The 15554-nt window shown below is 40.1% G+C and overlaps 1 protein-coding gene across 9 annotated transcripts in view; it reads right to left on the minus strand.

Moving 5' to 3' along the window:
- GART (phosphoribosylglycinamide formyltransferase, phosphoribosylglycinamide synthetase, phosphoribosylaminoimidazole synthetase) overlaps positions 1-15554 on the minus strand; it is a 38209-nt gene that overhangs the window by 12388 nt on the left and 10267 nt on the right. For 8 of the 9 annotated variants that reach the window (XM_034947927.3, XM_034947926.3, XM_034947925.3 and 5 more), the window contains 11 exons: positions 15227-15338; positions 14375-14443; positions 13638-13763; positions 11729-11816; positions 11400-11485; positions 11048-11216; positions 7588-7819; positions 4983-5077; positions 3689-3798; positions 3147-3345; positions 146-397 (listed from right to left, as the gene is read on the minus strand). In XM_034947927.3, coding sequence (XP_034803818.1) covers positions 146-397; positions 3147-3345; positions 3689-3798; positions 4983-5077; positions 7588-7819; positions 11048-11216; positions 11400-11485; positions 11729-11816; positions 13638-13763; positions 14375-14443; positions 15227-15338 — 1538 coding nt within the window. Of the gene's footprint in view, positions 1-145; positions 398-3146; positions 3346-3688; positions 3799-4982; positions 5078-6822; positions 7820-11047; positions 11217-11399; positions 11486-11728; positions 11817-13637; positions 13764-14374; positions 14444-15226; positions 15339-15554 lie in introns of those variants that run through there. The other variant, XM_063601316.1, reaches the window with a different exon arrangement.

A 15554-nucleotide genomic window follows, 5' to 3' on the forward strand; every position in this document is an offset into this window, starting at 1 on the left:
AGAATGACACCAGCTCTACAATAATGACCAAGTAGCAAACCAAGGTAATTCATTCCCTTTTAGCTCTAAGTAATCAGAGACTAAAACCACTAAATGCTTGCTCAGGCATTTCCAAGCAGGACAGTTTAAACATGAGGGAGTTTACCTAAAGTCTGGTCACCACAACCATCAGGTGCTGGAGAGGAGTACTGGAGGGAAGATTTTGCCACGATTTTCCTCACAAGGCTAAATCCATTGCTATGAAGACCAGATGAAGCTATTCCAACAACAACATCACCCTCAGTGATTCTTTCCAGGTGAGGGAGTTTCTGATCTCGCTCCATGGCACCAACGGCAAACCCAGCTAGGTCATACTCTCCAGGGGGATACATGTCAGGCATTTCTGCTGTTTCACCTCCTGGTGGGATAAGACAAGAACAAAGAAATCAGAGTATTTATAAATCTGTCTAGGAAACAGTGGCACAGGCTACTCTTAACATGAACAACTAACACATGGCTATGTTCTGCAAATATTTAAGAAAATGTACTCTACCAGCTGTCTAACAGAACTTTCCACCAAGCATGATTTCAGGAGAAATAGCACTTGTTTCCACAAAGGGTGAGATTAGGTAGCACCTCTACAAGTATATATGCAGCCGCCAAACACCACTGCTTTCACAGAATGAATGCTCAGTTGAATATAACATCATTTCTATAGCTGTTTAGTTTCAAAACTGCTTTCATATGTATTTGATCTTTATAATCAGTCCATTTTTCAGGTGATGATACAGCCTTAAAGAAGTGACTTAACTGGGACTGCCCAATTCCAAATACCCTAGCTTAAAAAGTATAGCATTTTACTTACAATTATATCATGTCAAGATATAAGGTATAGGCAGACTCCAAATAAGAAACTGTGTTCTAAACGGTGGTTGAAAGGCAATTTTTGTTTGTTTCAAACTTTATTCCCAGGCTTCTTTAGCTTAATTAGCTACAAAGAATAAATTGTGGGCTGGGCATCGTGGCTCACGCCTGTAATCCCAGCACTTTGGGAGGCCGAGGCAGGTGGATCAGGTCAGGAGTTTGAGACTATCCCGGCCAACATGGTGAAACTCTGTCTCTACTAAAAACACAAAAATTAACCAGGTGTGGTGGCTTATGCCTGTAATCCCAGCTACTTGGGAGGATGAGGCAGGAGAATTGCTTGAACCTGGGAGGTGGAGGTTGCAGCGAGCCGAGATTGTGCCACTGCACTCCAGCCTGGGCCACAGAGCAAGACTCCATCTCAAAAAGAAAAAAAAAAAAGAAATTGTGTATAAGCAAAAACTGAAAAGAGCTGCAGTGTCCAACAGGAATGGGGCTTAAAATATTAGAGATCTAAATTTTATCAGATCCATAAACAATTTCAGAAAGCAGTCATAATGTAAAATAGCAGCTCCTAGTTACTTCATATTTTTTCTTCTTCAGAAGTTGACTCAATTCAGTTTGCCTCATTCTTAATAGCCTCATCAAAACTCCTTACAAGATCTAGAACTTCATCACCATCCCCTCCATTAGCAAGCAGTGCTTTTCCATCCACAGACTATTTGGGCAGAGCCTCAGTCGGTCTCCTTAAACTAGTCAGATTGTCTGCACCAAGCTGGTTTAAGATGCTGGTAGCATTTCTGTCAGCTGCGTTGTCTCAGCATGGCCTGTAATGGTGAAAGTGTTCACTGCCCCAGAGAAATGCTACCAGCATTTTAGGTTGTTAAACTGGATCTCTGGTCTTCATTTGTAAACATACTCACCCCTTCAATACCAGAGATATTGTTTACCCTTAACTTCTTAAGGAGAACTGAAGTTTTTATCATCTGCTGTAGCTGAACCACCTTCTTTCTGTTTCTTTTCCATCATTACGCAATTGTGCCTGCAATTTGGTTGTTTCTTTCATCTTGTCAGCGTGGAAAAGGGTCATGTGGAGGACTAGGGTTGGTGCTCAAGGGGTCCTGGGTAGACCAGCTGAGATTAGATGCACACATGCGCAGATGCAAGATGGCACAATTTCTGGTTTAAATGGTCATATAAAAGAGGCAGTTTCTGGCCGGGCACGGTGGCTCATGCCTGTAATCCCAGCACTTTGGGAGGCCGAGGCAGGCGGATCACGAGATCAGGAGATTGAGACCATCCTGGCTAACACGGTGAAACCCCATCTCTACTGAAAAATAGAAAAAATTAGCCGGGTGTGGTGGCGGGCACCTATAGTCCCAGCTACTCGGTCGGGAGGCTGAGGCAGGAGAATGGTGTGAACCCAGGAGGCAGAGCTTGCAGTGAGCCAAGATTGCGCCACTGCACTCCAGACTGGGTGACAGAGCAAGACTCTGTCTCAAAAAAAAAAAAAGAGGCAGTGTCTTTGGGAGGCTGTGATGGGAAGATAGCTTGAACCCAGCAATTCAAGACCAGCCTGGGCAACATGGCAAAACCCTATCTCTACAAAAAGTACAAAAATTAGCTGGGTTGGTGACACATGCCTGTAGTTCCCAACTACTTGGGAGGCTGAAGCAGGAAGATCCCTTGAACCCAGGAGGTCAAGGCTGCAGTGAGCTGTGATTGAACCACTGCACTCCAACCTGGGTGACAGAGAGAGACTCCCTTTTTTTTTTTTTAATTAAAAAAAGAGGTTGTTTTGTTCCTTGATCAACCTACAGATTCATTTTGCTCAAACATTTCATGTATAAAGACACTTCTATAAAACTTGGGCATATATTATTATTTATGTCACTCTATGGGAAAATTTGGCTTTAGTTAAGATCCGGAATGCCAGGAACCCATCTGCCTGTACCGTGGGGTCAATAAGGAGGAAATAACTCCTAGACCTGTTTGTTGAGGAGGCTACTGAGACTGATGGGGATGTTAAAAGGTGGCCAAAAATTGGGAAGAAAGATAAGGCCTGCCTGACAGTTTGGGAGTACGGGTCTAGTGGACAAACCCTTGAGGAGGGCTTTGAAGGTAGCAGGCTCTAAATTTAATTCAGGTAGTTTTACCTATATTTCATTTGTGCATATCGCATATATGCATCTTGTGATATACAGTCTCTCTTGCTAGCTACATTGGCACTGATCACATTTTTACATAGGGCTAAAACACAAAAAGAAGAATGACATGTTATTGATTAAAATGGCTGATCATACCAAGGAGAGCACATCCAGCTTTTCCACAAGCTTTAGCAATTCCAGCAACAACAGCTTCAGTTACACTGAGGTCAAGTTTTCCACAGGAAAAGTAATCAAGGAAGAAGAGGGGCTCTGCTCCTTGTGCCAGAATATCATTAACACACATTGCTACCAAATCTTGACCAATGGTATCATGTTTATTGCATAGCTGGGCAATCTATGTAAGAACAATATAAACATCCACATTAGGGAATAAGTTCAAAATTGTATCTTATCCATTTGGCTAGCTGCTCTTAACACCTAAAAACAAAAGAACACGAAATTCTGACAAGCTACTTGGTCTAAAAGCATCCCTTTTTATCCTCTAAAGTACCCTTCCATCCAAATATAATCTAAATAATAATTTGTTATTAGAAATGTGCAGATATTTTAGCCATTTTACATGGTTATTTGGCATGGTCCTTTTTAGCTCATATATGTCAAGAGAAGAAAAATACATATTTGATATAAATTTCCTCGTCTTTCCTAAAAGGCCTTTATTCACAAAGGTGTCTGATTACCTTTAGTTTAGTTCCAACGCCATCTGTTCCAGAGGCCAGAAGGGGATCTTTGAAACCAGCTGCTTTTAAATCAAAAAGACCAGCAAAACCTCCAAGATCAACTTTACAGCCTGTTGGAGAGGAAATTAATTACTTGCTACATTTTAATAGATTAAACATGTAATTATTTAAATGTCTACTAGTTTAAAAAAACCAGTATATTTAGCGGCCTGTGAGATGTACTTCTGGAAGAAATAGATGATTGGAACAGCTGTTCTCAGAGATGACATAATCAAATCAACTGGGAGAATGTAATCATTTAATAGATTAACATGTAACATGTTAATAGGTTAAACATGTATATACATACCACTTGTTCATAAGAATGGCTGAAACAAGAGATGCCCTTCCTGAGTATGAGAGATTGCACCATGTGCTCAAAGAATTGATTAAGAAAGTAATTAAGGCTGGGCGTGGTGGCTCACCCCTGTAATCCCAGCACTTTGGGAGGCCGAGGCGGGTGGATCACAAGGTCAGGAGATCGAGACCATCCTGGTTAACACAGTGAAACCCCGTCTCCACTAAAAATACAAAAAAATTAGCTGGGCGTGGTGGCGGGCACCTGTAGTCCCAGCTACTCGGGAGGCTGAGGCAGGAGAATGGCGTGAACGCAGGAGGCAGAGCTTGCAGCTAGCCGAGATGGCACCACTGCACTCCAGCCTGGGCGACAGAGCCAGACTTTGTCTCAAAAAAAAAAAAAAAAAAAAAAAAAAAAAAGAAAGTAATTAAATACTAAAGGACCAGCCAGACATGGTGGCTCATGCCTATAATCCCAGCACTTTGGGAGGCTGAGGTGGGCAGATTGCCTGAGGTCAGGAGTTCAAGACCAGCTTGGCCAACATGGTGAAATCATGTCTCTACAAAAATACAAAAATTAGCCAGGCATGATGGTGGGTGCCTATAATCCCAATTACTTGGGAGACTGAGGCAGGAGAATCGCTTGAAATCAGGAGGCAGAAGTTGCAGTGAGCCGAGATGGTGCCATTGCACTCCAGCCTGGGCAAGACTCTGTCTCAAAAAAAAAAAAAAAAAAAAAAAGTAAAGGAGCATACATATCCTTTTGAGTTTAACATGATAGATGAGAAATACTTTAATATTAAAGAAAAGAAAGCAGAAGACTGGGTTTGGCTTAAGCAGGGCAAAACTTACAGTAACCAAGCATTGCTTTGGAAAATATTCCTGTTAAATATAAAACCCAAATCCATTCACAATGTATATCAAAGTTAATGAATTAGCAAAGTATAGGATCACTGACCTGATCTGGAAGTGGCTTTTGCTAAAGGCTGAATTTTCTTGACCAGCATATTTCCAGCTGCGATATCTACTCCAGATTCCTTGTAAGTCAAACTCCTAAAGAATTAAAAACAAGTCATCACCTAAACGCCAGGGAAAATTATTTTAATCTTAAAATATTATTTAAAGCAGAAGATATCCCAAGTGATTTTCACATACCCTAAAGTGCTTAAATTTTTTTAAAGTCAGTGCCTGGGCCACATCTATACAGATTCTGATTTAACTGGTCTAGGGCAGGCTCTGGGAATTGAAATGAGTTTGAACAATCTCCACAGTTGACTTGATTACATCATCCCTGAGAATCGCTATTCTAACTCAATCACCTATTTCTTCCACAAGTACTTCTCACAGGCTGCTAAATATACTGATTCTTTTAAACGATTTTTTATTAAGGTAGAATATACACAACATAAAATTCAGCATCTTAACCATTTTTAAGTGAACAGTTCAATAGTATTGAATACAATTATAATGCTGTGCACCCAGCACCATCATCCATCTCCATAATCCTTTATCTTGTAAAACTGAACGTCTGTCCCAGTTAAATAACTCCCCATTCCCCACTACCCCAGACCCTGGCAACCATCTGTTTAAAAGTAGATATACTGACATTTTGCTGCAACTTTTCTCAGTTCAATTTTGGTATGAACAAGAGAGGAATGCCTAATCAAGTCAAAAAAGTGAAAATTAGATTTGTAAAAACCGTACACAAGTATCCCTAAATAATTAAACTGAGTTCTTAATTTCAATAATATATAACTGTATCTGTTTCCTAATAGCTGAGGACAGTAAACACTATGACAAAAGCAAAACCAGGTAAAGATACTCAGTGCATCATTTCCTTCTGTATAGGACCCACAAGTCGGAGCAGTACATTTAGAGATCAAATTTGTGAATGACACTGCAGATTTTGTAGTCTTGACTTGCAAAAATGAGAACTCTGGCCTGCTGGGATGCAGTGATACATGAAGAAATATATGTTTTTATAGAAGTGTCTTTAAAAAAAGCATACAAAAACAAAAAACAAAAAGACAAGCTGCCAGAATACAGTTGAGTGCATTGGCAGTTAACTCAAATAAAGCCAGCAGCTCTGGGTCACTCTCAGATAGAAAACAAAGACTGATGTTAAAAAACCTTTTCTCCAGTAGCAACTAACACTGTGGCATTTCCATTTTTTCATCTTTATAACTTAAATAATTCAGACTAGAATTGAGATTGCAGTCCCTTGAAATAGGTCATTTCAATGGAATCTAGTCATTTTTAAATGAAAAATAAATTTTTAGCATGGTATTTTGATGTTCTTGATTCTTGGAAAATCTGTGTTTAAACTTTAAAAAAACCTGCCTCTTGGTAACAGTATAGCTTGAATTACGTTGGTAAAAAAATTGTGTCTTAAAATTTATTCATTATCCGTAAATGAACTTCATGAACAATAGCAAATGTGATATATTTTTAAGAAATCAGGCCGGGCACGGTGGCTCACGCCTGTAATCCCAGTACTTGGGGAGGCTGAGGCAGGCAGATCACCTGAGGTCAGGAGTTCAAGACCAGCCCGGCCAACATGGTGAAACCCCATGTCTACCAAAAACACAAAAATTAGCTGGGCACGGTGGCAGGCACCTGTAATCCCAGCTACTCAGGAGGCTGAGGAAGGGGAATCACTTGAACCCGGGAGGTGGAGGTTGCAGTGAGGAGAGATCATGCCACTGCACTCCAGCCTGGGCGACAAGAGCAAAATTCTGTCTCAAAAAAAAAAAAAAAAAAAAAAAAAAAAAAAAAAAAAAGAAATCAAAACACCCACATTTCCAACTAAGACTTTATTGATTTTACAAGTCAACAGTTTGTACATATCAACAATGAATCAGTAAGAGGTCAAAAAATACATTTTAGTAATAGATACAAACGCAGTGATAAAATGAGACTGTCAAACTTTACAGTATAATCAAATCAAATTACAAAGTTAGATGACCAGTATTCTCATCTTCAGTTCTTTGATAAAACTGTGAACTATGTTTCAAATACAACACTATGTGATAACGCAAGGAATAAAAATCAGTATCAGGCCAAGTGCAGCGGCTCATGCCTATAATCCCAGCATTTTGGGAGGCCAAAGCAGGAGGATCACTTGAGCCCAGGAGTTTCAGACTAGCCTTGGCAACATGGTGAAACCCCATCTCCACAAAAAATACAAAAAAATTAGCCAGGTGTGGTGGCCTGTGCCTGTAGTCCCAGCTATTTGGGAGGCTGAGGCATGAGAACTTGGGCAAGAGAGGAAGACCCTGTTAAAAAAATTAAAAATATAAAATAAAAAAATAGAAAACAAATAAAAATCAGTACCACTGTGATTTTACTAAACTTTCCAAACTTACGCTATCATGAAGTTTTTTCCATTTAATTTGAGTATTGCTATAACCAGTTTTGATTCAAACAAAATACAAACCAAGATTGTATCAGTCCCACAGAGAGAAAAGAATACTGAATGACTTATAGGGTTAATGAAATGTTCTACATAGCCATTTAGGCCAGTTTCTGAAATGGCACTACAGCTAACTTGCTTAGAGTTTTACCTGGGCTGCTGGAGGAAAGCTATGGCACGAAAGCCGATGTCTTTCCTATAAATTGCTCCCTCAAACTTTATAGCAGCTAGTCCTTTCTTGGCTTCCTCGAGGGCTGATACGAGATTTTCCCGGATGGCTGTGACTGCAAGAACTCTACCCCCATGAGTTACTACTTTGCCATTTTTGAGGGCAGTGCCTGCATGGAACACCTCCAGTCCTAGAGCTTGAGCCTCAGGAAACCCTAGAAGAGAGCATATTTGACATATGATTTGAAATAGCAACAGTATTTCACACCGTGAAGTGATTTACAATTTCCACAAGTTTCTTTCTTTTTTTTTTTTTAACTTGGCTAGGTGTGGTGGCTCATGCTTATAATTCCAGCACTTTGGGAGGCTGAGGCAAAGACTGCTTGAGTCCATGAGTTCGAGACCAGCCTGGGCAACAGAGCAAGACCTCGCCTCTACATAAATAAATAAATAATAATAGCCAAGTGTGGCGGCACACACCAGCTGAGGTGGGAGGATCACTTGAATTTGGGAGTTTGAGGCTGCAGTGAGGTGTGATCGCACCACTGCTCCAAACCCAGCAACAGAGACCCTGTCTCCAAATAAATAAATACATAAAAATTAAAGATCTTTATCTCACTTAAAAGAACCTTCCCTATCAGACAGGTCTTCTTTTATTTTTTGAGACGGAGTCTCACTCTGTTGCCAAGCTGGAGTGCAGTGGTGTGATCTCCGCTCACTGCAACCTCTGCCTCCTGGGTTCAAGCAATTCTCTTGCCTCAACCTCAGGAGTAGCTGGGACTACAGGAATGTGCCACCACACCCAGCTAATTTTTGTATTTTTAGTAGAGACGGGGTTTGAAAATGTTGGCCAGGATGGTCTTGACCTCCTGATCTGCCCACCTTGGCCTCCCAAAGTGCTGGGATTATAGGCATGAGCCACCGTGCCCGGCCCTGACAGGTTTTAATGCAATGTAATAGTAATTAGAGTAAATAGGAGTAAATAGTTCTTTCTCCTAAGAACTGTCTGCTATTTTAGGATGACAACCTAAATTCTTGTGTTATCGTAAATCTCATTATAAAAGCAATTGTTTAATGAGGAAAGAAACAAAAATCCTGCATCTGATCACATTAATCTTTTCCTTAAGAGTAAGGGAACTTCCTTTTCTTTTTTTTTTTTTTGAGACAGAGTCTCGCTCTGTCGCCCAGGCTGGTGTGCAGTGGTGCAATCTTGGCTTACTGCAAGCTCCTCCTCCCAGGTTCACGCCATTCTCCTGCCTCAGCCTCCTGAGTAGCTGGGACTACAGGTGCCCACCACCATGCCTGGCTAATTTTTTGTATTTTTAGTAGAGACAGGGTTTCACCGTGTTAGCCAGGATGGTCTCGATCTCCTGACCTTGTGATCTGCCTGCCTGGGCCTCCCAAAGTGCTGGGATTAGTCATGAGCCACTGCGCCCAGCCGGGAACTTCCTTTTCTTTTTGGGACAGAGTCTTGCTCCGTCACCTAGGCTGGAGTGTGCAGTTGTGCGACCTCGGCTCACTGCAACCTCTACCTCCTGGGTTCAAGCCATCCTGCCACCTCAGCCTCCTGAGTAGCTAGGATTATAGGCATGCACCACCACATTTGGCTAATTGTTTTTGTATTTTTAGTGGAGACGGGGTTTCACCATGTTGGCCAGGCTGGTCTCGAACTCCTGACCTCAAGTGATCTGCCCGCTTCGGCCTCCCAAAGTGTTAGGATTACAGGTGTGAGCCACCGTGCCTGGCCTGTAAAGGAACTTCTTTTCATCACAGTTATTCAATTAAAGCTGCTTCTTTTTTTCTTTTCCGATTTTTTTTTTTTAACCAGATCATGAGACTTAAGTTTCTTTCTTTTCAGTATAACCAATATGATCAGTACAATGCAAAACGTAAGTAATCTTTTCACTATTATAACACTTGTATGATTTTAAGACAAACTTGGCTTAAATTAAGTTTTGGGGTCAGCCCCAAATTCCTACCCCTTCACTGTAGTTTGAATTATTTTTAAACTCTCAGATACAGCTTTATACTTAAAACATTATTAGACTATATATTCTAAATTCTAAAGTGACCAAAGGGGACAGTTTATATAAAGATAACACTTTTTCTTAATTTTTAGAAAACCATTCTTTCATCTCCTGGTGGTCTTCTTTTTCTGTCTCTATTTCTTTTGTTAGCATCCTATTTGGTAGTTTGTTAATATACATCTTCCCTGAGTGTTTTTACAACACAAAGCCCTTTAGTGATTCTGAATGGCTACTCTGCCTGCCAGTACTGGTAAAACTCAATATTGCTCTGGCAGAACTATTATACACTTGTTACTTCAATCTTAGGGAAATTTTACCAATGCAAGGGATCTTGGTTCTGGCCCATTTCTTTCTTTGTCCATATTCAGAAGGAATCAATTCCTAACTGCCTGCCTAGCTGCCATGCGTGGGATTCATAAGGCCATGGACTTGGTGTCTGGGCAAGACAGTTTATGGGGTTGTTGAATTAAATACACTACTGGAGGCTGGGCACGGTGGCTCAGACCTGTAATCCCAACACTTGAGGAGGATGAGGTAGGCGGATCACTTGAGGTCAGGAGTTCGAGACCAGCCGGGCCAACATGGTGAAACCCCATCTCTACTAAAAATACAGAAATTAGCTGGGCCTGGTAGCACACACCTGTAATCCAGTTACTTGGGAGGCTGAGTCAGAAGAATCGCTTGAACCCAGGAGGAGGTTACAGTGAGCCGAGATCGTGCCACTGCACTCCAGCCTGGGTGACAGAGCTAGAGTCTATCTCGAAAAAAAAAAAGGAAACCCCCCAAATACACTACTGGAGCACGGAGAGTGGCCAAACTATAGCCTGCTAGGGGTCACAGAGGTCTGCCTTTGGACTTATGGCACTGGAACTTAGATTTAACATCATTTAACGAGATGTTTCACCTACTTTATATAAAGAGAGAGAGAAAAAAAAGAGAAGGATAAACTTTGAAACTGTTTGAATTTTGCCATCCAAGTGACTATGGGGTGCACTGTAAACTGGGGGGTCAAACCACAGAAAACTGTATGCATTTGTGATAATTCAGAGTCCTCACCTCTAAAATATATCTTATTGATATACTTTGTACTAATGTTCCTCTGACTCTCAGAGAATCTCATTATTACCCTGGCTCTAGGCAGGTGGAAGTGGAAGGCTGCACTGGGTGACACTCGGGAGATGTGGTTCTGCCACTTATGTCTTCCTTGCACAGGAAGGGAAATCAACGGTTCTCTGAATACAGTAATTGCGGATATTTGAACACACATATCCAATAAGCAACATGGTTAAGACCCTCTGAAAGGTTTCTGATGGCTTCACACTCTTATCGAGAGCAAGCCTTAGTGTGAGAGGGGGGTCTGCTGTGGTGCTGGCACTTGTCACGTTGTACTCCAACCTCTTGCTCCCTGACACTCACCTGTTATCTCTACACCCTTGGTGTAGTCTCCAGGATAACCTTTACTTGCCATGACAACAGTTAGGGCGGTGTGGTTTTCTAGCCAAACAGGCAGAGATGTGCAGAGCAGTCCATCTAAGGTGGACTGAATCACTTCATAAAGATCACTTTTAAGAAGTGGGAGGATTACCTGGAAAAACATAATCCACATGGCAGGTGGGATAAATTTTAGTTTTCCTTAAACATTTTATTCACTGGGGTACTAGCAGAACTTGCATGAATTTCCCAAAGGTAATTACTTCCAGGCTGATAAATTCCAAGATTAAAATACCACATATCTTCTACTAAGTAATACTTTGATATTTTTACCCACTTGGCACTCTGGATCACCAAAACGGCAATTAAACTCTAGAACTTTTGGGCCATCCTTGGTCAGCATTATTCCAGCATAGAGAATACCTTCATTAAAAAAGAAAAAAAAAAAAAAAAGAGAGAAAGAAAATCTATGATGAAGACACTGTATTACAAATATAAAATCTACTACATAAACTTCTAATAATCAAAGTTTTGGAAAAATCATAAACATTTAAAAAATGGTCCATTAAAAAGTGGTAAAAAAAAAAAAGGGAATGGAAAATAAGTTTTATCAAAAGTAGAAAGTTACTCTATAGGTGGCTTCCATAGTAATGTGGGTGGGCCTACCTGTATATGGAGTACCCTCTTGCTGCATGCCATCCACTGTCCTCTGAAGAACAGTATCTTTAATTTTTAGTAATAGATCATTAGAAACCTGGAGAACGTGCAGAAACACTTAAATGTAACAGGTAACTTAAAAAGTCTAAGTAGTATTACATGGGACAACAGAAGGGGATGATGAGGATAACTCATTTTTTTACCACCTGAAACATGCTGAACATTTTGAACTTGAAAGATTTAAACTTTCTCAATCCTCACAATGACTCTATCAAGTAGGTATTTTAGCTTTATGATTTTCAAAAAATACACTCTTAAAAGAACTAGCCAAAAATAACTTCCCGAAACGTAATAGAAATGAAACAAGTTCTCTCCTACCCTAAGGCTTCTTTGTACTCTTCCCAGTATACGCTGCATATTTCATAAGTCTATATATGTAAGATTCTGGGTTTATGAATTTAATTGTAAAAATTAGACCCAGATATAGTTCTTAGAATACACTATTACCAAATGGTAGTTTTAATACAAGTGTTTGGATTACAGGTGTGAACCACTGTGCCTGGCCTACACTTATGAAGTCTTTTTTAAAAAATGAAGTTTATGTTTAATCTTTTTTTTTTTTTTTTTTTTGAGGTGAAGTTTTGCTTTTGTTGTCCAGGCTGGAGTGCAATGGCGCAATCTTGGCTCACCACAACCTCCGCCTCCCGGGTTCAAGTGATTCTCTTGCCTTAGCTTCCCAAGTAGCTGGGACTGGGACTACAGGCATGTGCCATCGCGCCCAGCTAATTTTTGTATTTTCAGTAGAGACGGGGTTTCTCCATGTTGGCCAGGCTGGTCTCAAACTCCCAACCTCAGGTGATCCACCTGCCTCGGCCTCCCAAAGTGCTGGGATTACAGGCATGAGCCACTGCGCCCGGCCTATTTTTAATCTTTTAAGCAAGAAAAATATGTAAAGGGGCACTACATTAGCACAAACAATTATGACTATCTTCAATGAAAAGAATAGGTGAGTTTTCGGATTGCTAACCTACTTATATGCCAACAGCACAAATTCCTAAAAAAAACTGTGCAGAAGGCCAGGCATGGTAGCTCACGCCTGTAATCCCAGCACTTTGGGAGGCCGAGGTGGGCAGATCACGGGTCAAGAGATCCAGACCATACTGGCCAACATGGTGAAACCCCATCTCTACTAAAAATACAAAAATTAGCCTGGCGTGGTGGCCTGTGCCTGTAGTCCCAGCTACTTGTGAGGCTGAGGCAGGAGAATCACTTGAACCCAGGAGGCAGAGGATGTAGTGAGCCAAGATCTCGCCACTGCACCCCAGCCTGGTGACAGAGCGAGACTCCGTCTCAAAAAACAACAACAAAAACAAAAACTGTGCAGAAATTGTTTGGAAACGTGTTGTCTGTTATGAAGTAGAAAGATCAGAACAAATTCTGATATGACTTGGTTCTCAATTCATATCACACACACACAAGAAATTCTGATCTGACTTGGTTCTCAATTCATATCACACGCACACTAGAAATTCTGATGCGACTTGGTTCTCAATTCATATCACACACACACAGATACACACAGACAACACTTTTGTGCTGAACCACGGATATCCAAAGATGAATCCAAGACCACAACAGGCTCCCATGTGTTAAAAATTGGCTGCAGAGAGGAGGGAATAGGAGGATCTATTCAACCCATACTATACTTTAGATTGGCTTATTTTAGTTCTTCAAAAAAGGCTTTTAGGAAAAGTTAGTTTTAGAGACCAGAAAAGATACTCCTCATTTAATTGCTGATTAGTAACATAATTCATAGCAACAAACAAACAGAAAACAAAACAAAATAGAAAGTATCATCTAAGAGTTCTCTGAGAAAAGCAAACTACTACAAGACTTCAGCAGAGTCTTCGGGAAGTACCTGAGGGGCTGGACAATAGGCTCCCATTCCCCCTGTGTTAGGGCCACCATCTCCCTCCAGTAATCGCTTATGGTCCTGTGCTGGGGGCATGGGGGCCACAGTCTTGCCATCAGTGAAACACAGACACTATAAAAAAAACAAAATAGCCCATTTATGTTAACTGTCAAAAACTAAAAAAAAAAATTTAGTGAGGCAAACTATATGTCCCTTAATTCTTCTTTGAGGAAAAGTTTTTTTTTTTTTTTTTGCAGAGAAATGAACCGAAACGTCAATAACATTAAGCTACATACATCAAGAATCATAACGTACTCAACTTCTGAAGGATTTGTAATTTTTGAGGGAAGTTAGAAAAAATCAAGCTACTCTCAAAGTAAAAGATTTCAACCTTTCCCCCACTTTAAGCTTCCAGGCATTAAAACTTGGTTTAAGGTGACTTTATTTATTGTGCAATAAACTGTATATGAAAGAAAAAGCATGAATGCTTGAATTAATCCAGAACCTCAATAGTGTGTGATGTAAGTCCAAGTGCCCCCACTAACACACTAGGGATGACTAACAGAGGATCGATTATTTTTTCATTTGCACCCCCAACAATAAAAGTATACAAATTCCTTTGTAACTGCTGGGTTTATGTTTTTAGATGAAGCAACCAGAGTATATCAAGTCTTTTCTGGGGTACACAGGTCAGATGACAGCTTCTTATACACGACAAAAGCCAGAAAGATGAATATACATACCGACACCTCTTCTCCGTCAAGAAGTTCTTCAATGACAATTGTTTCTCCAGCTGCCCCAAAGGCTTTCTCCTGATTGTAAGTTTTTTTTTTTTTTTTTAAAAAAAGAGGTTTGGTAAATTTTTGATACTTAGTTGACTTTTAGCATTATCCAGCATTTGTATTATGAACCAGTAAGTACTGTAATTTTTCTTTCCCTTTCAGAAAGACTCAAAGGGAACATATAAATGTTTCTTATTTTTAATGTGGCAATAGTGTAGCTAACACTGGTACAGACGGAATAAACACATCTCTAATATTCTCCTGAAGATTTGGTGATCCAGTTTCAAATAAGGTATGGGAAAAACAGATGTTTTCATTATCGCCACTTAATCCTTACTTCCGATTATAATTATACATGTTTGGCTGTAATAACTATACTAAAGCATGCTTGTGAAAGTAGATTTCTACAAGGACAGAAAACCCACAACAACAAAGATCGATCACGAAAGACAAGGCATATTCATTCATTAATTTACTTCTCTTAGACCTGGGACACGTGGGACAAATACTTTTGTCCTCATGGATGGCTTGATAATTTATTTATATGTTCTAGAGTCTGAGGATTTTCTTTCAGTGGCAGACAACAAAGGATGTTACAATTTACTTCAAAATAATACAATCATGGTTTAATTTACAGTGTAAATCCATAACTATTTTATAGAGATGGATTATAATACATGGGATTATAAAAAATAACTTACCCATATGTTTGCAAAATAGATTTTCCTTATTGTGAGGAACATTTTTTAAACTTAAAAGGGTATTTATTCAGTATGAATAGAAAAGTAAATTTTTTCAGAAGACCCAGCCTACCTGCATGATCTCTTGTACAGCTTTGCAGGCCTCTTCTTTGCTCTTTGCAACAATCACCCCTTTTCCAGCTGCAAGACCACTGGCCTTCACAACCAAAGCAGGGAAGTCTGCACTGTAAAGACAGAGTAATCGTCAACATCCAATAAACCATTACAACTCAAGATTTTAAAATGCTGTGGGATTTTGTAACGATATGCTATAGCAATGACTGAAAAGCAGAAAGAAAAAAATTAATTATCCTTCCAACACATTTTGATGTACTTCCTACCAGGATTTTTTCCCCTACGTATTCCTTTGTAGTTCCAATCATACAGTACCTATAATTTTG

Source organism: Pan paniscus, chromosome 22, assembly GCF_029289425.2.
Source record: "Pan paniscus chromosome 22, NHGRI_mPanPan1-v2.0_pri, whole genome shotgun sequence".
Classification (NCBI taxonomy): domain Eukaryota; kingdom Metazoa; phylum Chordata; class Mammalia; order Primates; family Hominidae; genus Pan; species Pan paniscus.